The 22,619-nt window shown below is 37.6% G+C and overlaps 1 protein-coding gene across 4 annotated transcripts in view; it reads left to right on the plus strand.

Moving 5' to 3' along the window:
- GLCCI1 (glucocorticoid induced 1) overlaps positions 1-22,619 on the plus strand; it is a 56,430-nt gene that overhangs the window by 16,359 nt on the left and 17,452 nt on the right. For 2 of the 4 annotated variants that reach the window (XM_068674029.1, XM_068674027.1), the window contains exons 2-4: positions 2,573-2,724; positions 11,373-11,459; positions 19,705-19,821. In XM_068674029.1, coding sequence (XP_068530130.1) covers positions 2,573-2,724; positions 11,373-11,459; positions 19,705-19,821 — 356 coding nt within the window. The remainder of the gene's footprint in view (positions 1-2,572; positions 2,725-11,372; positions 11,460-19,704; positions 19,822-22,619) is intronic. The other 2 variants (XM_068674030.1, XM_068674028.1) reach the window with 1 other exon arrangement.

Below are 22,619 nucleotides of genomic sequence, written 5' to 3' on the forward strand. Positions count from 1 at the left end.
CTTGTGGCTCCACAACAGTTTAAAACTGATCTGAACCAGTAGTGTTGTGGTCCAGTTCAAGCCTGCTCTCCACTACATCCAGTCACCTTTAAATTATCCCTGTACAAGACAATTTGTCCAATACTAATTTGTAGAAGTTCCTTCAAACTTCATGCTTGCAGATCCCCTTGTCCTTTTTTTTTTTTTTTATGGTCTAAGGATGTATATATCATAAAACGGTAAGAGATTAAATATTTATTGACTAGAACACAACGCTGCTGGAGCCCTGGCTCTCCTGTGGTTGTTTCTGCCCCATATGTGCTGCCACCTCTGCCTCTACTGGTGAAAACTGCATATTTATGGCCTTTTTTGGCGTAGATTTTAGTTTTCTTTATATTTAACTCAGTGCATCACTGCACTATGAGTTCACACATCTGCTCATGCTGTCTCAAGGTAGATGGGAGGAGCAGACAGCAGTAGCTTTGATTTATTGGTTTATGCAGTTGGGAAATTGTCCTTGTTTTATTTTGTGTGATTTGAAGAAATACTAAGAGTAATGGGGACTTAACAAGACTGTGACTTGAACACTCCTTCTAGCTTTAGGGTTTGATAGTGTCCTGCAGTTCACATCCAAGATCACTATATTTATAACTTGCCACAGTAGTTTTGGTGGTGGTTTCTGTCCCCCTTGCAGTGGAATTCTGTGAGTTATTAATGTTGGGGTTGCTGTTGCCTTTCTTCTGCCTGTAGAACAAGAAACAGACCTTAGTTCACTCTAGTTGCATGTTTTTTGTTTGTGTGTTTTGGGCTTGCTTTCTTGTGGTGGTGTTTTTTCATAATATTTTGAAAAGCAAACATAGACTATGCTTATTTCTTACTTCACCATCATCAGACTTTATCCTGCCAGTTTCTCTTTGCATGGTCTCTAGCTTGCTTTGGAATTACTATTTATTTTTTTAAGAACATACCTCACTGCTTACACACTTCGCAACTTCCTTATAGTTTTGTGCTGTGTAATATGTTGCTAGTGAACAGAGCATTCAGAGGAATTTTCTATACTCAGACTATCAGGAGTAGTGTAGTGCCGTAGTTTAACAGTGAAGGTTGGAAGAATGCTTTATAGGTATGCACCCTTGACATACTTCTGTGTTTCAGCACAAAGGTAAATGCTGGCTTCATATTTAAAATGTCACCTTTATTTTGGATTTCGGCCTCCTTCACTTGCAGAAGTTCAAAAGTTTTTTTTTCTTAAAATGCAAAATTTTCAAGGTTGGAATCCTGTGAGGGTAGATCTGTTTGAAACTGTAGGGATCTGTTTTGTAAGTAACAAAGCAATCAAAAAAATTACATTACACAAAGGCAAAATACATATGTACACACCATTGCACTTACTGCACTAATTTATGGCATTATTTAGAACTCATCACCTAGAATGTGTTGTTAACAATGTGTTTCAACAGTGTAAGTTCATTTATCAAACAATAAGCATGCTGTATTAGTGCAGACAGTACCCTAATCATCATGTTAATGCTATGTAAAACTCTGGAGGTGTCTGCCTTTTGAGATTTAGTGGTTCTATATGATATACCAAGAGAAGATGTGTTTGGAGGCACTGGCTGTGGTGGGCCACAAAAGCATGCTAGTAGGTCAGTTCTCAAGTTCTGAGCAGTGAACAGGATTTTGGTGGGTTAGATCAGAGCATAGCATGTGACTATTTTGAAAGTAATTTCACTTGCAAACTTACTTTAGTGGGGTGAGCAAGATAGACAGTAGCTATAATATAGGGCTTAGACTGGCTTATGTAAAGCCTTGAAAATGAATATATGAAGTAATTTTGCCTAAAGGACAAAGCTAGACGATCCAGAGAGCATGCCATAAACTGATGTGGGAACGAGCGATCTCATGAATCACCCGCCTTCCTGCTTTCCAAATGCATGTAGAAGTGTTCCATGATCTAGGTGTATGGGGAGAGACATGCAGGGAGGAGCCAAAGATTGCAGGTACTGTGATGAGTGAAGGCAAACACAGCAGCTGCCTTGACCTGAGCTGTGTCAGGGAGAAGTACACAGTCACACACTTCAGCTTGCTGAGGCCTGTATTGGGATATTGTAAACAATATGGAATGAGAGACATGAGAGCAAGAAATTCGATGCGCGTTCTCTTAAGAATAATTTTTGCCAGGGTTTGTTTTAGTGTTTGTAAAGCTGAGCAAGCTGACTTCAAATAAATAAATAAAAACCCAAACGGATACAATGTTATGCTTTCTTATTCTAAATATCTGGCTTTCCTAAGTAGCATCATCAACATGTTGCTTTATGTTCTTTGTTGATGAAAATGTATCAAGTAAGTAGCCTTGTTCTTTGCAGATATGGGCACATCAAGTGTTGTTGGATTTTGTAGCTAAGTTTTAGCTTTTGTATTTTTCTGTTGTCTGATGTTATCTGCTTTGATGTAATGGCATTCTTTTCAGCTTAGCATTTAGACAAAGATTTCTGATATGTTCTAGCCATTGTCTGTCATAGCTAGCTTTTAACATTTCACGACAAATGTAGCCTGACTTTTTTTTTGTTGATTTTGCTCTGGTTTTCCACAGTGGACAGGCCAAAATCCCAGCAAATCAGAACTTCTGGTACCATAAGGCGAACTTCTTCTTTGGACACAATTACAGGACCTTACCTCACAGGACAGTGGCCACGTGATCCCCACGTACACTACCCATCATGTATGAAAGATAAATCTACTCAGGTAAAAGCCATAAGACAACATAACAGATGTTTCATATAATTAATGTCTTTCTGGTAATACTTTTATCACCTGATCTGGAACCCAAGCTCCACTCAATTTCAAAGAAATGTGTTTTCACTTTATTATAAACATGAAGCACTAAAAATAGGGTACAGTAGTCTTTTCTTAATCAGTTAGCATCAGTTCAGTAACATTATGCAACTGATAGTTAATATTTTTATGCTTTTATAAAGCGTTTGTTAAAAATTTTCTCTGTGGGCAGGTCTATTGAGGCTGAATAAACAGGTTTAAATCTCAGACTTGTATCTGGTCATTTTGAAGCTGCTATATGCAAAATTGTGCTGACTTACTTAAAACATAATAGTAGTGGCTGACAAACTAAAGATTTTATTAAATTGTAATAAATCCATGGGTCTTAAAAAATTGGGGGGGAGGTGAGGAGTGAGGTCACTATTGAGAAGAATTGATCAACGTGTCACTAGAGGGAACTGAAGAAGAGAAAGCATACGGTGCAGTCTTGAGATGTTCCTTCTGCTTAGTAGCAAGAAAGATGAGTAAAAGTGCTCTGTGGAAGATGTGCTTCTTGAAGCCAGACATCAGAATGAGAGCCTTACACCAGCTGCAAAGGGAAGGCTGCTGAGATTGTCCCAGTACTCCTGGATTCTCCTGAGGGCTCTGTCCTTAGTAGGGTCCTCTGGCAGGTAGGCTGCTGTGGCGTTCCTATTGCTGTAGCACTCCTTGGCTGGGAAAGTGAATGCTGTTGCTTGCCCAAGTCCTCCTTACGTTGGGCTTGTTGCCCACAGAAACGGTTGCCATCAAACAGGTTTAAAAAAAAAAAAACAAAAACACATAATTCTGAAAAACCTCATTCCTAGCAAATAAGTCATGCTCTTAGTTTTCCAGTAATGTTGTTAGGGTAAGTCATCTTAGTCTCCGTATTCTGAACTATAGTTGAAAAATACAAGAAACTGTCTTCGGTTGTATTTTTAGTCAAGAGGCCCTGTAGCGATGGTTACGTCAGTTGTCTAGCTCTTGTGCCGTGATCCTGGTCCATGGGTGTCCTGCAAAGAAAAAACGATAGATACTTCTGTCACCCTGACTTTTGCTTGTAACTCTATTGTGCCATTAATATTTTTCTTCATGGAAGCTTACAATTTACGTGACACCTTTTAGATATCAAAGATTTTTTCCTGTGGTAACTTTACCTGTAGATATATAGTTTTTGGTTAATTTTCTGTTTCCACTAATTTGTTACATTCTGCCTGTTCTGTCGCCACTGCTTAGAGCAAATGCAGCAGCTCTTTAAAATGAGGTTTTAGTCTTTTGTGTAATACAGAATTTCACATGACAAGTTAGAATGTATAAATAATTTTGCACATCTCTTTGAAGTGTACTGTAACGTGGTGCAGAAAGTCTTCTGACAGGAAAAATAAGGGTAGAAAGATTAGAAAAGGAAAAAAAGTCTGAATTCTCTAAAGCTTGTATTGCTTTTGTAGGTTTTGGAGAGCTATTAGTTGTATGTATTTCTTAGCTGTAGTATGATCTAGAAGTTCTATGTAACAAATTTGGGAATAAAACGCGTAAAATTTGTGCTAAGAAAGTTAGGTTTTACAGGAAACTGTGATTGGACCCTTTAAGAAAATGGCATCTTCATATTCTACTCATTCATTTTGAAACCAGCCAACCAGTTTTAGCAAAGACAAATAAGCAATTATGAAAGATTTACCTAAAGCTGTTAATTGTGGATTTTTTCCCAAGGTGCCTTCATTTCACTACGTACTGATTTTTTTTAAAAACTAATTTCTATTCATCTTCATTTCTATCTATGGCATGCTTCATAGATACTATATTTCTTAACCCTTCTCTCATAGAATATCAGACTTTACAAATACTGTTATGAATGGAATATTTGGAATATTTAAGCATTCACAAACCTTTTCAGTAGTTACAGAAAACAGAAACAAACTTGTTCTATAACAAGTTTTTTTCTGTTATACTTGAGCTCTGCACATTTGGCAGTTAAATTGCTTTCCTATTGAGTTGAAAGTAAGTGTTTGGGTTATTTGACCTGTTGGCTGCCACCCTTGGCCTCTTTCAGAAACAAAGCTCAGGAAAGGACAATGTTTTACCTTTTCAACATAATCAAATGAAAAAAAGAGGAAAGGTAATATTGTGGTCATTAAAAGGTGAAGGATTATTTCAAATAAAGGTCTCCACCTTTTATTCTTAGTTTGGATTTGTGTGGTTGTCTTCTAATGAGGAATTAATTGTTCACTGTCTGTTTATTCAAATTATGCATATATATAAAAAAACACAGACATTTAGCAGTTTAAGTTGGATATATAAATACACATTTTTTCAACCCATGCAGTCCTTATTACATTAAAATGTAATAAGCATTGTGATGGGCATGGCAACTTTCAGCTTTTTATACGTAAAATGCTCAGTGTGAAGGCTTATGATGGAACTTACTCATAAATCATTACTGAGTTTTGGTTATGTTTTTGTTCCGGTTAGTTTCAAGGACCAAGGATGAGGTCCCAGTTGTTGATAGAGTGCATGCATGGCAAATTAAATTAAAATCTTGCTCTCTATGTGAGTACCAGCACAAGTACTTCTACTTCATGTTTCTTGGCTAAGTAACGCTTCAGCTCAAGGGAGTTCATATAATTTTCAGCAGCTAAAAATAATAATACTTGGTAGTTTAGCAGAATGGAAGATGGTAACAAACAAAATCAATAAAACAAGATAATGAAAATCAATAAACCCCATTTTTTGTATGATCATATTTCATTGGAGAATAAATTCTTGATTGACTTCTAAATCCATGAACAAAATTATCAGTATAACTTTTGTAGGTGGAATAATTATTCCTCTTTCAAGGGTACTTATTTTCCCTAATCAAACCTTAATTTTAAATCTCGATTTTGTGCAGTTTCATGAAGGTGGTGATTATGGCTGTTCCAAGTTCCTCAGAATTTTTCTAGTTAAAATAATAATAATAAAAAGGTCATATTCTGGTTGTCACTGTGATTAGATGAACCATTAATGACTTTTATTGCAATTCTTTAAACCTGCATATGCTCATGAATAAAATATTTCTCCTTTCTCTAAAATTAAGCCAGTGTTCTAAAGAGTTCTCAATAGCACCTTATTTAAACAGAGAAACATTTTTATTGTTTTAATTTCAGTTGCATTTTGGAGAACAGTAACTATCATATTGCTCCTACCTTGAGTGTTTTGACAGAAAGCACTGAAGAGGAGCGAGGTTTGTATTTGCTTTTAGAAAAATATGCTACAATTCATATATTCGTGATATTTACGCAATTCCAAATGTCTCAGAATTCCTGTACATTTGTGTGTATATGTGTATACAACTAGCTGATCTTCAGGGAGCAGTATGTTTTTAGATAATCAACTATTATTCAGTACCATTACAGATATTTAAACGTTCTAAATAAATAGTACTAAATAAAAAAAAACATTTTAGTACTTCAAAATATCAGAAATGCAAATAAATTTACTGCTATAAAATGTTATTGCACATGTTGATGTACCCTGTGATGACTTTCCCAAATTCTTCTGCTGTCCTACTTCCCTCTCCTTTTTGGTAAAGTTAAAATTTCCATTTAAAACTGTTAAAAATTCAGTATAGCTTCATTCCATGTTTCTTCTGTCAGGACTGGGAGCATTGATTGAGCAACTTTGTATAATTCTCCTGTGTGCTATAGATGTAAGAAATTCCCCCCTCCCCCCAGCCACCACCTTTGAGGAGTAATTCTGTGTTGAAATGGTTATGCCTAACCGCAGAATACCCAGAAACAGTTGGGTAGTTGTCATAGTTTATTAATGTAATTATTTGGCAGTAGTTAAATCATTGAAAACATTTTTAGAAAAATAAAAAAGGGAGGCTAGGGATAAACATATGATGCTGATGTCATAACAAATATATTGCCAGTTAAAATGAATCAGTCTGATCTTTCTCAATCTGAATAATACAACCAAAAAAACACCAAATGTCCAAGTGGTATATGATTCAGTGATTCCTCCCCCTTTTTTAACTGGATTCCAAGATGCTTGGATATGCCTTTTTTCATTCTGCATGACAATTACGTATTATGCAAACAGCAATGAAGAAAGTTTGCAAAACTGCGTTTCAGAATTTTTACTCCACTACTCTTTAGATTAGAGAGTTAAACTGGAACGCTGGGGTAAAATGTTTTTCTTCCATGTAGGTCAAGGCTTTAAGGCAATTAGTTACCTGTCATTACTACCCTAGATAAAGTTTTTGTTTTCTTTTGTGTAGAGATTTTGTTTGTTAAAAATAGGCGACATAAACCATGAGGCTGAATTACATGGAGCTTTTCTGAATTGGTTTATCAGTTATTATTCTCATGTTATTTAACAAAATGCTTTGGGGGGAGGGAACAAGGACAAGGATACTTGTTACATAGCTATGAATTTATCATTCTGACTTTCTCTTAACTTCTCAAATATTTAAGAGGAGTCACCTACAATTGAGTTAATTTCTAACTCTTTAGGACATTTATTTTTGTAAATCTCTAGATTTGAATGATTTAGAAATATGTAAACACTGATTTGACTTTATCTTCTAGTGCTATTGTTACATTTCTTTTGAGCATAGAAATTCTTCAAAAACATTAGCAACTCCATCGTAAAATGGAGACTTGTTCTTAATCTTTGCATGCATCCCCCAAAACTAGTTCATCTGGGATGCAAGCTAGATATAGTAATTAAAACCAAGGGGTTGCAATAAAATGAGAAATTTAGAGTAATTCAGTCTTATTTTAGGTTTAGGTAGGTTGGTACTCCATGCGGTTATTCTGATCTAAATGAAGTGGAAAGAATGTAGGTGTATATCCCTGATATGGATGGAAAATCAAGGCAGAATTACCAAATGCTTTAGAAGAAATGCTAATCTCTGCAAGGTTGGATGAGTTAGAACAATGGTAATTGTGATTTACATTAGGACTGAGGAGAGCAACCAGATGTGGTGTTCTCAGCGCGCGCCCTATCCCGTGCACATGCTTTAAGCATTGTGTCAACAGACGGGGACCGTAAGCCTCTGCGCTTCAAAATATAAGTGACTTTCCTCTTAAAGTTGAAACATGCATTGCTTAATGCTTTCTGGATTCTTGTCCTGAAGTGTTTTAAATCTTAGTTTCGTCACATAAACTTGTAGGAAAAATCCTACTTAGTTCATAATTAATATAATAAATTTATTTCAACTCTGAAATGGCATTGCCAGATTCAGAGCCAGTACCCATGACCTCTTATTTTGTCTTGAGGTGCAGCAATTTTGCTTTCATCTATTGTGATTCAGAAATTTATCTTCAAATACTCTTGAGTTTTTTTCTTTTACTCTGTTTTGGTTTGGATGTTTAACAGACGGGGAGTACGCTTTACAGCAGCTTATATAAAATAGAAGCTTCCATGAACACATTTTGCAGAAATGGTAAATAAAGGTGGGAGAACAACTTTCAGGAAATGTGGCATATCAAGGGTTCTATACAACCCCATCTTATTTGTGATGTAAATTGCAACATTCAAATGAGATATGAGGTGCTTCTGTATCAACTAAGCTTACAAAAAAGAATTCCTGTTCGAATGTGACAAGGGTTTTTTATTTTTTCTGTTTTTGATTGAATATGAAGTTTTGATTGAATATAAGGCTTTGGGGTTACAAAAGTAGAACTTATTTTCATATAGTGTAGGTTACAATATATTAGATGCAGCAATTCATAGAGTTTAAAGAAGAGACTGGCTTGCTATAATAGTCTAGCAACTGCTTATGTTATTTTTTTTTTTCTCCACCTGATTAAAAATAGAGCATTATTAAAACATTGCTTGAGTTCAGTACTATGCTAGGAACATCATACAGTCTGTGTAACCTAATTCTGCAAATAAATGTGAGGGGCACAGTCTGCCCCCCCTGTATCTTGATACTTGTATGTATATTTTGAAAGGTTGTGACTTGACTCAATTTTCCAGAGATTGAAATCAGCTATGTGCAATCCTTGTCTCAAGGGACAGTATCTGAGTGGAAGAGCCTGTCAAAGGATATTTGAGGCAGTACAAAATCTGGTGTTAAGTGAATGGATGTCATATATTTGTTATTCAGAATTCTGATTAAATCAGCTGCAATGTAAACATTTCTACTTCTTTAGTAACAGTCACCAGTGTTGTTGATGATTTTTTTTTGTGTTGCTATTAGTTTTTGTCCTTCCTATTTGGATCAATATCTGTGCTTTAAAAAATTCTAGCATGTTCTCACTACATATGTTTTTGTTTTAAGTCTTTCTGTTTGTTGAGAAACTTGCACTCCTTAGTCACTCAGTGTCTTTTCTGTTCTGCTTATTATGCTGTAGCTGACGGGTTGTGAGTTTGTAGTGATCCCTGGTAACGTCCATCTTTCTGGATGTTTCTGCTTTGTCCTGGAATTGTTCACCAAACTATGGAGTAATGTGTTCAGAAAGCATTCTCAGAACATAAATTTCAAAGAATTCTTTTTGCATTGGAGTTTGTCTGTTTTTATAGCATGAGAGTATGTCTACATCTGCACTCAGGATATAGTAAAAATACTTCCAGAAAAGAATAATTTAAACTGAAAATAAATTGTGAAAGCTCACGATTTTAAAAAGGGAATCATTTTACCCCCATTTTCTTTAGTGCTTTAGAAAACTGCAAGCCACTTAAATACTGGTGATACTTTAAGTAACATGAGAAGGTAGTAAAAATCTGTTCTATTGAGAAATTTCAGGAAGGTGGTAAGCACCTAATCTGCAAGAACAAGCAATTATTTAGAGCATAGCTTCATTAAAATGCAGAGCAAGTAAATGTACGCATAGGTAGCATGTGTGTGGCACTGAAGCTTTGATTTTAGGGAAAAGAGTAGTGGATTGCTTGGCTGAGTGACTCATGTATTTTTATGGTAGTTTTAAATAGCTGCTTAACTTGTTTCTCTTGGGTTTTGTTTTGTTTTTTAATAACTGCATTATGGCTTCTTCCCTGGACCTACAGAGTCACATAATCAATACACAGAACCCGAACTTTTTATAAAAACAATTTTTTGCTCTCTTGGGAACACGCAGGAAAAGGATCAGTAAAAGCTGATTTTCAAAATGGTTGTCATTTTGTTTTCTAGTCGCCCACACAGCTTTGATGGAAGTATTCTTGGTGGCATAAAAATAACAGAAGAAGATGCAGAAAGTGCAGGGCTGCCAGAAAAGAGCAATGGGATACGTGGGCATATGCATGTGACTTCACACATTAAACATTGGCGCTGGTGCTGGGCTGTAGGCCATGTAATACCACAGCAGCCTAACGGTACAACCTATGTACAGCCTGAGACTAAAATTCAGTGCTTAATGGCATGTGGGGCTCAACTTTCCAGTCCCCAGGCAGCTGCTCCTACCCCTGTTCCGTGAGCAGCAAGAGCGAGCAGCTCCAGGCATTGCTTGTGGTGATGTTCTCCAAGGCCATGCCAAGCCTCCTTACTTACCAGACAAGTGCCATTTCCATGTGCAGGTGCTGTAGAGATTTCTACATCCTGGAGAGGAAGCAATAGAGAAAAGCTGTGGAGGACCCAGGCTTCCGTGTGTGGAGGGGATGAAGACTAAAGAGAATGAATCTCTGTGGAGAGGTGGATCCCTGATGCTGTCTGACTGCTGGGGTGGGCTGCCAACCCCCCTGGGAAAGTGTCTGCCATGATCCTCTGGTGTTGCCCTGATCCCGCAGCCATGAAAACCGCCTCTCATAGTTCTTAGTGGCATGGTTTTATTTCTTGCAGTCAGTATCATTGTTAAGGGTTCAGCTAGTACCAGTAGGAAATGCTAAAAACGTTTTGTTTTCATGGATTTCTGTGTTTTTAGCCCTTTTACATTGTTCATACCCCAAACTCACTCTGGATTTTAACTGTCCTCATTGGTCCTCTGACATACAGTTGACTCATCTTTAGAAGTGCTGGTGAATGCCCACAATTTTCTAAGTCTTGCGGTGAATGAACCCAGGAGGGAGGTGCAGATCTGGCTTCTAGACCCTTCTCAGTCAGGGTTTAGTTTTATAGCTCTGACATCCAAGAATTGTTACCAACCTTCTGGGCTTCCAGACAAGGCTGGAAAAGGCCTGGTCTTCTGCCTGTTTAGGGCAGTGTCAGAAATAATCAGTTGTGTACTGAGTCAGAGTTAGCAGTAAGGAATTGATTATATGGCACAGTGACTAAGGAACACAGGTGAGAGAAGTAAATACTGGCTTTTGGTTTCTAAGGTTGTTTATATACTTTATTCTTGTGGCTTTCTTAACTCTGCCATGGGTGAAAAATAGAAATGGATGCTGAAGCAGAGATGGAGCTAGTCAGGTAAGGGTTTTTTGTGATTATCAGGCAGCTATTTTCTTCAATAATGTTCAATGTCTTCATCCTTTGTAAATGCAAGTTTACAAAGCCTTAAACTGAGTTGCTTGTATTTTTATTACTATAGACACTGTTACTGTGGTATATCAAGTTCTGATACTTATTCTTTATGTATGATGCCTGGACACTGACATGGCAGAAAGATTAAACCAGTAATTTGTGCCAAAAAATTTCTTACGTGGGGAGTTCAGTACAATATGTATTTTTTTCTCTCCAGACACCTAGCTGTTGGGCTGAAGAAGGAGCAGAAAAGAGATCTCATCAGCGCTCGGCATCGTGGGGAAGTGCTGATCAACTAAAAGAGGTGAGAAGTTCTTGCACAGTGGAGCCTTTCAAGTCTTGATATGCCCAGGACATATTTTTTTAATCCCTATCTGGAGTCCAGGAAACTGCACCCTTTCCCTTCCCTCTGTTGCTTTTGAAACAGGTTTTATGTCCAACATAAGAGTTGTTTCAAGACTGGTTGTTTTTATGCCTGTTGGATTTCCTCCCCTCCTACTACACAGTGTTGTCAGCAGAGGAGTGGCCAGAGTGCTGAGGAACCAGTTTGTTGCTGTTATTGTTTGTTCAAAGTTACCTTAGCTAGCTTTCTGTTCTTTAATACTGAAAGAGACAAAGTATTTGTCAGGATGTTACCATAATCTTGTTCAGAAATTTTGGTCGAGTTTAAGGGTGGAGATAGAGAGGATGTCAGTTTTGCAAATGAAACAGGGTGAGTGTTGATACAGTAGTGGTATGGTTACTTGAAATGCTCTTTAGTCATACGTTTTTCTTGTAGACTACAATAGCAACTAGAAAGAATCCATCAGAAATTAAGCAATTTGCATAATGAGAAATTAGATGCAGGAAAAGGGTTTCCATCTCTCAGCTGAATGTGCACTATTTCAGCCTTACGCACCAGTGAACTACATTCTGTCCCAACTTCGTGCAGCTCTGGCTCTGGTCAGTGCCACATACTTGGCCTGCAGTCAGCCTCATGTCCCCACAGGAAGCGTATAGCCTTTCTTCTAGAGCTACACCTTTCTCTTTAAGAAACAAATCTTGCAGCATATTGTGGTGGTTCCTCCCCCATAGGATGGGACTTTGCACTACTTCTCCATTTTTTTGTGTACGCTCTCCTGGCTCCCTGTCTAATAGAGCATTCAGAAATGAGGAGAAACATATAGGTTGTCTAAGGAGGCATTGTTATTGGCAGTAGATAGTTTTTAGGTAGCTGTTGATAGTTATTCTTCCTATCAAAAGGAGTGGTGTAAGTTTGATTCCTCAAATACTGAAATCAACTTTGAATATGGAGTAATCATTCATTCTGGTAGTAGAAATATCCTCATTTTTAAAGACAAGGACCTGAGCTGAAGAGAGGTGAGGATTGTCTATTTCTGTTTCATTGAGTACCCAATATGAAGCCCATTTTAACTGATTTATTTTACATGGGCTTTCCAAATGCCCGTGTGACTTCATTTGCAGCTGTAAGCAAATACTCGGAATCACAAGTTAAGTGCCCAGGAATTAGTGCAGAATGAGTCTTGTGTCTGAAAAGTTTTTGGCTTAAATATTAGCTACCAGCACAAAGGAATTGTACCAGAGGCAGGAATAACGTCTGTATATCCAGGATAACAGTCGCTTTTACTGAGAGACCATCCTTCATCATCTGGTGGTTCCTATCAAGTTTTGCAGCAAGCAGCTTTTCTTCACCACATGGCTGTGACTGTCAGTGATAGGGAAACCTTCAGTATGTGAGTGAGTCTTTGCCACTTGATAGCAGTGATCCATTGTGCTAGGTTGCCATCCTCTTTATGGGCTGAGCTCAAGAGAAAGATAAACATGTGGCTGGTGGGTTTCATGGTTCCTTACAGATAGAACACAGTAATAAAAAAAGGTAAAATAAATAAATAAATTGGGATGTGTAGAAGGGAATTACTTCTATTCAAACTTTGTAAGGGTTATTCACCCTAAGACCTGTCTTACCTCTTCCAGCTTGCAGCTCTTTCCCTTCTTCTGTTTTCCTTTCTCTCTCTCCAGATTTCTATGCTGTTTTGTTGCCTTTTCCAGTTCCGCAGGTTTATAATTCCAATGTCATTCTGTTTATATTATCCAACCAGCTCTAGTTTACCTTCCCTTACTTGAGCTCTTTTCTCAGTTCTGTTTGGCTTCTATTTTTGTCCCTGAATTTTTCCTTTCCCTCACCTGTAAGGCCTGATTCCAGCCTCTCTGTCCAGCCATTCTGTGTGTGTGATGTTTGCTCTACTGGACATGCAAACCTGTCCTCTTCCTCCACCAAACTACTTAATGCCTGTGTGGTGGATGGTAAGAGTTTGATCAATACCAATCGTATTTGTGCATTCAGTTTCTTTGTGTCTCAGCAATCTGTGGTTTCTGGAAGGAAAAATTCTGAGATAGTTCTGTTTAAGTCTAAAGCTCAATAGAAGAAGCTGCTGATACTAGCAAATGTAGTTGCCAGTTCAAAACATCTTTCATAAACAAATGCAAACTGAAATTTTGCTAAAACTTGACCAGACATAAAGGCTTTTCCAGTGAAATAGGTGCATTCACAACATAAAGGACTCCCAATCAAATGTTTGTCTTCTGTGTGATTCTTCCAAGACATTGAACGTCTGAAAACTATGCTAATGTGTCTTAGCATAGATAAAATGATTTTTCTCCCCTTCACTTTAATCTCAGTCTTAAAACAACTTTAATACTTCTGCTGAAATTTCTGATGGGAATGTTAATAGGAGAGCTGAATACAGCATTGGAAGAAGTCAAATAAAAAACTGACCAAGCTGTAGGTATCTGTAAGTAAGAGCTTAAATAATAGAAATAAAAGTATCACCTTTACTGGACAACTGCATTTGTTACCAGTAACATTAGGTAACGGTACTTCTGCTCAATCTTTAGGATTGTTTTCCCTAAGCGTTTGAGTTAATAAGCAGATAGCTATTTACAGTTTCCTTGGTTTGTCACAGGAGTTTAAATTCGTGTTTTCTTGTTCCAACAACTAATGGAATGATTTCTAGCATGTGATTTTTTTCATTGTTTTGATACTGTAAACTAACCAAATATTTGTATGTGTGGTTTTAATTGATTGTGATAAAAGAAGATTGGATGTCCTTCAAATTTTTTTTAAAAAAGGTTTTTTTCTTGGTTTGAGAACCATTTCAATCAAATGTATTTGTTACCACAACAGGAAACTCTTCTAAAAGCATTCAAATTCATAAACCCTAAAAATGTGCACATTTCTTATCACTTCCTAACAAGAAGCCTCTTTTTTGATTCTGATTTTGATTCTGATCTACGGCTTTTTTTAACCAAGTCTGGAATATAACTTCTCATAAGCTAATGCCAGGCTTCTTTAAAGTTATTTTAATAGATATCACTCTTGAGTGAGAGGTGAAGATTGTGTCACATACAACTCTGATCAAAAAATAGAGGCTTGAACCACGGGTATTTTTTCTTCTTTGAACCTGAATAGATAATTATTCAAATTCAACAGAATTTTAAAAGACCATTCTAGTTATAGCTTACCCTGGATTTTACCCTCAGCTGGAAAAAAAAAAAAACAAACAGGGTTTGGGGAAATAGTTTTCAGTATATTAAGACTATAGTATTTCAGACATCTGATTTCCACCTACCTTAAATACCTCTGTATGTTGTATGTGTTACACTGACATCAGGAAACTCCTGGTGGAAGGGTCCGCATTTTTTGTCTAACAGAATACTCGAAAAAGACTTCGGAATAAAAGAATTGGATCTGAAGGCTTGAACTTTTTATATGCTTTCATATATGTATTGAAAGATTGTGTGCAAAGGTTTAAGTTGAATTTCTAATGCCTGTTTTACTCTTTGACCTGTTTGTTAACTTGTTTAACAAGCGGCTCACGGATGAGTTAAAGCTTTCTATCGTTAATGATGAGTTTGTGGCTTGTTCAGCAATGGGAAGTTACTGTATTGTGTACTTGATTTGTAGAAGTACAATCTACTAGCTGATAAATATTAATGAACAGTTAGGAGTGGTGAGATGTGACATGTTCTTTCATATTTGTAGTCTGTTTGTCTCTTCAAATGAAAAATTATCAGGATACTCAGATTATTGCAATGCTGTAAAGAGCCAACAGAATTTGCTTATTTATCAGGTTTGTGCCATTAGCTATATTAGATTACATGCATATTACAAGTGATGTAGACAAGCTTTGTATTTATTGCAAATATACTTCTCATTGTAAAAATACTCAGCAAGCAGAAAATACAGACTTTTCCTAACTTTACTGAATAATCCTTGCGTCAGTTCAGCATGTGTAGTCATCTTATAATTGGCTGCATGACAATAACCCGTGCACTGATCTTTTTCTTCTTTTTGATTCTGTTGTATAAATGACTTGATGTCAAGAAAAAGTCTTTTCAATACATCAAGAATATTGAAGGCAATGGCCACTGGAGAAAAAAGGCTGAAACATTTCTTAATTCTTCTGAAAAGTGCACAGATATGTTTGTTCTCCATCCCCAGTACAATCACACTAGAGTACTTGCAAAGTGTGAATTTAAAAATGCCTTTTGAAACTTAACAGCTTATATGTTTGCATCTTGTGAAGTAGTGTAATTTTTAAGTAAGCGTATCTGAACATTGGAAGTAGGGTTCAAGTTGCTGTTATTCCCCGAGGAATAAAAGGAAGCTTGGGTCTTTAGAGCTCAGATTTTGAAAGTAAATGTTCACAAAAAGTACGCACACCTGTCAGTAATAATTTTCTGTAATGGGAACAATGATAAAAAGCATTTTATTTCTTTCTGGGACAGATCTTGTAAAGATCTTCTAACTATCATTACTGCAATTTGCAGGTATTACTTCCTATATGAAGTCTCTTTTTGTTGGTGTTCTGTGCAATCATTTTTTTATGCACATCAGTGAAACCACTATTTTGATTTCTCTTTGGGAAAAAACAATCAGCTGATTCCTCTAAATCTTGATTTAAGACCTATTATGTAAGAAAATACCTGTACTGCATGAAAGGAATTTTGTGCCTTCCCCCTCAAGTTGGTAGAAAGGGAGAGCATTTGAGTTGGTACACTAAAATCATGTTTGTGTTTTTTGGATACACATGTGCAAAGCTAAGGCTTTAATGTTTTCAACAACTGGATGCTTTAAAGGATACATGCTAGATGTTTAAGTGATTATTTACATGTGTGCTTTTATTAAGGTTGTGTATGTGTTGGTCACCTTCATGCTCCTTACTTGGGAATGTAAGGAAAATGGTGTTCCAAACCCTTTCAGTTCTTTGTGTCTGCCCTGTTAAGATGGAGTGTTTCATTGCTGTTCTTATTTTTCCCCCAGCATAGCACTTTATTCTCTTTCTGCCTAATATTTCTCACTGTAATCTCTCTATTGCTGTACAGCTTGAGGGCAAGATTCCATCTCCCAGCCTATGAGCAAGGCACCCTTTACTGCCTTGTAGAGGGATGTTTGTTAGATGTCCAGGTAAATCCTAGAAAAAGTGTTACTTGTTACTTAATTTGCAGAACTCAAAAGTATAACAAAGCTATTGCCTGATCAGGCTGAGGTTGTTGAGAGAGGTATCTTCTGTGTATTTTTGGCATGCTTGCTTACACAGGTGAAAACTTGCCACAATGGGCTCACTCCTGTATTTCCTTGTGGCATGTTTTACTTGGTCTACATCCTTAATATATTCATTTGATAGAACTATAATTCCTGATCACATAGTGGTGCTGGGAAAATGTGTGTATTGGCATCAGGTTGCTTTGTGAAAACCACAATACAAGCCATAGATATTTTTTTCTCTCTTGACTTCAGAATGAAGCTTTCAAAACCTGCTGGCCTTCAAACTCTCAGTAACTCACAGCCTGGCTTGGATGACACCATATTGGTCATCTCTGTTCTCAGAACAGGAAGAGTTGAGTGTTTTTTTTTTTTTTTGTGCTTCTGGTACGCTCCAGCACTGTCAGCAGCCCTGAATGAAGTTCAGTGTCGGGGTGTATTTACACCAGTGTAGTACCTGCATCTTCAAGTGCAGGTTCTACCCAGTACTGGTCATCTGGGAGGTGCTGTTTACTTCCCTGGAGGGAAGGAGAGGCCTTGCAGATGGATTTAGATGGATCGGAGCACTGGGCAGCCATCGGTGGCATGGAATTTACAAGGGTAAATGCTGGGTGCTGCAGCTGGGATGGAGCAATCCCAGGCCCAGGCTGGGCGACGAGTGGCTGGGAGCAGCTCAGCAGAAAGGGACCTGGGGGTGCTGGTGGTAGCGGGTGCAGTGAGAGCCAGCAGTGTGCCCTGGCAGCCAGGAGGGCAGACCTCATTTTGGGGTGTCCTGAGCACAGCACAGCCAGCTGGCCAGAAGGGGTGATCCTCCCTCCAGCTCCAATGAGTGTGGTGTTGGCCCCACTTCGACTGCTGCGTGTGGGTCTTGGCTCCACCACAGAAAAGGATGTTCAGGGCCCTGACAGACAGGGGGGCATCACAGCATCAAGATTTTGGACAGTCTAGAGGTGTGTTGGCCTGATATAGCCTATCTCACTGTCCAGATATTATAGTAAGAGGCTATGTTCTCTTAAAGATTTGCAAGCTGCTTGCATCAAAAATCTGAGTCAGAACTCTGATGTGGATTTGTATAGATCTTTTTTTATAGCATGGTCCTGAGGAAAGCTCAGAAAGCTAGATTTCATTTAAATAAAAAATAGGGTAATTAACTTTTTAAATAGGAGGAAGCCCACAGGACCAGGCAAAGGCAGCAGAAATGAAAGATTTATATATGGTACTCTCCCTGCCTAGTGTCTTTGCTTTTTGGTTATTCCTGTAGCCATCCATTTCAGTCCATAGCTGTCTGGGCCTCATTTTTTTATTTCATTTTTTTTAAAGGAGCTGAAGATCTTTTCCCTGTTCTTCCCATTCTTCAGCATTCTAGATATAAATCATCATAGATTTATTTTCACATTCCCTTATCAGACTGGTTACTTTCCTGCTGCTTCATCTTTCTGAGCTGAGTTTCCTAACTTCCATTGCTCCTACAGCCAGAATGGGGAAGTTCTGGACAAATATTTTTTGTAGAGGTGAAGTATCTCTTCAAACTCCTTTGAAGTTTCTTCTATCATGGTGCCCAAGTGGCACCTTTCATCAGGAGATCAGTCTTGTTCTCTAAATCCAGCTTGTCTGTGTTAGAAACTTGGCCATGCTAAGGCTCTATCTTTCTCTGTGTATTTGACTCAGACCCTTTTGGAAATCTAAACTGTTTGTCTGTCATTGAAGATTAAGAGTAGTCAACCATTTCTGAGTAGCAGTTCTCTGAATGTGGATAATGAGGTGTGGCAAGACTTGATATGAAGCATTAGAGATGGATCTGTCTTTTGTGAGTGATATTAGAAACACCAAGAAAATTGCAAAGCCTGGAGCAAGGCTCCATTGAAAGCTTCACCAAGCACTGTCATCTCTGACACTGTGTGGTAGAGCAACACTTCACTCTTCAAAGCTGCTTTGAAAGAGCAATAGTGATATATTTAACTACTTGGAGTTGACCACAGAGTGAATGTGCTTGTAGTCTGTCAATCAAAAGGAGGATACTTCCAGGTGATGAAGTTCTTTGAAACACTATTTCTGTGTGAATTCACATCTCCTTATTTGCACTTCAGGTTTTTAAAATTTTTTATCTATAGCTGAGTTAAAAATGAAATGCATACTTTGCCTTATATGCTAGCGTGCTGATGTGCTGATCGTGGAAGATAGTGAGATGCGAGCACAAAGGCGGGGGGAGGAAGGTAATTTTAAAGAAGTATTGCTACCTGTTGTATGAATTTGCATGTAGTATGAACTTCTCAGGCAATGCTTATTAGAGGGTAAATACTCTTTCATGTAGAAACTGTTCAGGAGGATTAAATAAATGGAGGAATTCATGAATGAAATTCTTTAGTTTCTGTTAAGGAACATGTCAAATGAATAATGACTGTAGTTGCATTTGACCTTTAAAATATGTATCATTTGATTACCCATCTTTACAGCAGACAGTAGAAAAGACAATTCTGTCTGCCTGAAGGAATCTGTGGTAATGTAGCCTGTGGGGAAATACTGTTAAACGTATTAAATAAGTTCTCCAAGATGGAGCAATACATACTGATTGATTTTGTTTGTAGTGGCTCTTTTATTTTTCAGTTGAATTACTGGAAAATTTTGGTTTGGCTTAAGGTCAAACAAATTAAACTATGGGCTTTGCAGTCCCCCAGTTTAAGCCAATTAGTCTAGAAATTGCTACAAATTGTCAGGAGGACTACTTTTGTTTGCATCAGTTATTACAGTGCTTGTTTGTAAATGAGGAAGTTTAGTAAGAAGCTAAGCCTGTTGACATGTTCAGGTCTGCAAATAGTGCAGATGCTTTGCAGAAAGTGTCTAGAGGCAGAAGCTTTAATGGTTACACTTAGAGGGAAGAAAATCCAATGTGCTTCTATAATTCTTTAAAGAGGAGTTAAGATGTCTGTGATTCACTTCATAAAGGAAGAAATGAGCAGATATTAATTTGATACCTCATTATCACTTCACCTGAACTTCTTTCCAGCAGATTGCCAAACTGAGGCAGCAGCTTCAGCGCAGTAAGCAGAGTAGTCGTCACAGTAAAGAGAAAGAACGTCAGTCACCTCTCCATGGCAACCACATAGCAATCAGTCAGACTCAGGTAAGCAGATAGTTGCTTATATTAACAGCCTCCTATCTTATCTGTGTTGGGTGAATAGTCTGCTGTTTCTTCCCATCGTTCTCCTGTTTGGTTTCTTACGTGCTTGAAATTGAAATGCTTAACACTCTGCTGCCATTGCATCTACACTGAATTTTATCTGATAGCCATAATATAATAAAAGAATGAGGGCTTGCAAGCAAATATATTAAGATGCTGTAAAAATTCTGAGCATGGCCAGATAAGGCTGTCTTTCCACGAATATGTACTTGCTTCCAAGACTAATTTTTGTGGTGTACTTTCAAAAGTCTGTGTTCCTCTGGAGGGTATTTTCTTATTGGTTTTACAACACAGCTTCATTTGAGCTTGTTTTATAAATAAACAAAACGCACTAAAAGTAAGTGGACTGGATTGGAAGCCCAACAATTTATAAGTCTTTGAGCAGCAGGCAGAACTTCGAATGGGACCCCTTAGACAGTATTTGCATTGAAATTACAGAACCTAGTTTTCTTCTTCTCAAAACTAATCGGTTAGTTACACAGAGGCTTGTAATTCACCCTATTATATATTCATCAGTAAAAGACAGTGTTGCATCATCAGATATTTGAGGGAAGACATCATTTTCTTGTCCTGTTTCAGGAGTTCTTGTGATACTTAGCTTATTGGTCATTTCCTGGCCAGAAAGGCCAGATCAGAGTATCCCTATGAAGTTGAGTAAAACAATATTGTTGTCTGCTTTCTAAAAAGATAATTCACCTCAAATATAAACTTTAGCTGAAATCAGGGTGGTGCTTGCCACAGTTAACCACATCCCTGGAATTAGAGAACTGGTCATCATCTCATGCTACAGGATGCAAACCTTTTTCTTCATGGTTTTGTCTAGGACAAAGGCTGTCTATAACAACCTTTTGGTTGTTATGGTACTTTAGAATCATTGTCAATACAGGATTGTCTTCTTTGAGAGCCTTCACATGCTTTGTGGTAGCAGTGGCTTACTTGAGGTGGAACAACATTAGTATGTTACAGCTTATGTTGAATTTCCATCATATTAAATGGAAAAATTGTCATTGTTGTTAGCCTGTTCCTGTTCTAGACACTGTGACTTGCAGGAAAAAACTTAATTCAGACAGGATCCAAGACTGAACCTGGGAGTTTTTAGGATGAAAACTCCCAGGTTCAGATTGTGTTGATGACCATTCTCATGTTCTATATCAATGGGCAATGTGATGACAGGACTTTTTCCAGCAGTAAGTCTATGACATCAACCAACTTTTTTTTGTTTCCTGTTCCCTATCTCAGGTCTTATATACCTGAGCAAACATTATCAGGAAGCACATCTTTGTGAATCACGAATAGGACATCATAATCTCTTAACCTCTCTGATGGGTAAAGCTCAGGCTCCTAGCCTGACATCTTCTGTTTTCTGTTGTTATCCATTTTTCAAAATTATTTGTGAATTTATGCAAACTGTAATATAGCTGATCATTTTTGTGCTAGCCAGGCCAACATTTGTTTTCAGGTCATTTTTGTGTATCGTGAAGTTCTTTTTTTTTTTTTTTTAAAAAAAAAAGTCACCTGTCCTCTGAGCATCTCTCTCTCTCTCTGTCTCTCTCTTATTAGAAAGGTGCTGACACTGTGAAGAATAGCTTTGGCAAATTACATGGGCAAATTACGTGAGCCTGAACTAGACTCTCAGCAGGGTGCAATGGAGGATGCTCCACACAGTGTCTGTTCTCTAGATATCGCAAACTGCCAGTGAAACTGAAACCAAACGGATTTTAAAACTCAGGCAAGGTTCAGTGAATAACTTTGTGAACCTTAAGCCATTTGTAAAAAGCAGTTAATCTTTTCTCATTTGGCAGTACAGACGTTTGAGTTCTGATTAAATTTCATCTACAGTGGATCTTTAACTTGGTCTCCATGTTACTAACAAGCAACTGTTTGATCTCCTTAAATGTTTGCTCTGTCATTGTATTTTCTGCCAGCCTTTCTAAATAAGTAGTGTTTCAGAAAGAAGCTCTGGCTGATCTTTTGTGTTGGTCAGTCCTTTCATGTTCATTCAGTTTAGATAAAATCTCATGTTTAAAACCTGATCTTGTGATGAAGATGTATAAGGAATTAATGTTCTTCGTGAAACTTTTATGCCTCTATAACAAAGGATTCACTGCATTTTGTGTAGGAAGGTATTCTGCTTTCCATCCCAAGGTATGATGTTGCAGGTATCAGTGCCACTATTTGTACTAAAAACAGTCTTTGTCACAGGCTGAAATCCACTTAAGACGTGTACTTTGCAGTAACATTCTTTAGCACTTGGAACTCGCTCACACGTTTCTGATTTCTCAATAAAGTGTTCTCTAATGAGACTAGTGAAGTTTTCAGTTCTGGTACCACTGTGAGAAGCTATCCTGCAGGCACTTTTTTTTTAATGTTCATTTTGCATGAACTCAACCAAAAAAAGGGGGGGGAGGGAGAGTCCCCCCACCCTAAGGCAATTAACTCAGTAATCTCTTGGAAGTGTCCACAGGTATGTTTTACATTTTGTCCTATCACATGTTGCTGTGGATGAGAGGAAAATATATATTAGGGAGTGACCACTATTGATGGCTGTCAGTGTAGGTGCTAAGCTAAAGCTTTTGGGGTTGACTGTGCAAGACATGTTTTCTTGAGAATGGCTTCTGTTGGTAACAGAACTCCATTTCAACATGTTTTTTCTTTTCCAAAAACCATACTTGCATTTTTTTTAGGTGCTTGGTTCTTAAACTCCAATTGTTTTCTTTTAAGACTTCTGACATAAAGTTCTG

The sequence above is a fragment of the Anas acuta genome, chromosome 2 (assembly GCF_963932015.1).
Source record: "Anas acuta chromosome 2, bAnaAcu1.1, whole genome shotgun sequence".
Taxonomy (NCBI): domain Eukaryota; kingdom Metazoa; phylum Chordata; class Aves; order Anseriformes; family Anatidae; genus Anas; species Anas acuta.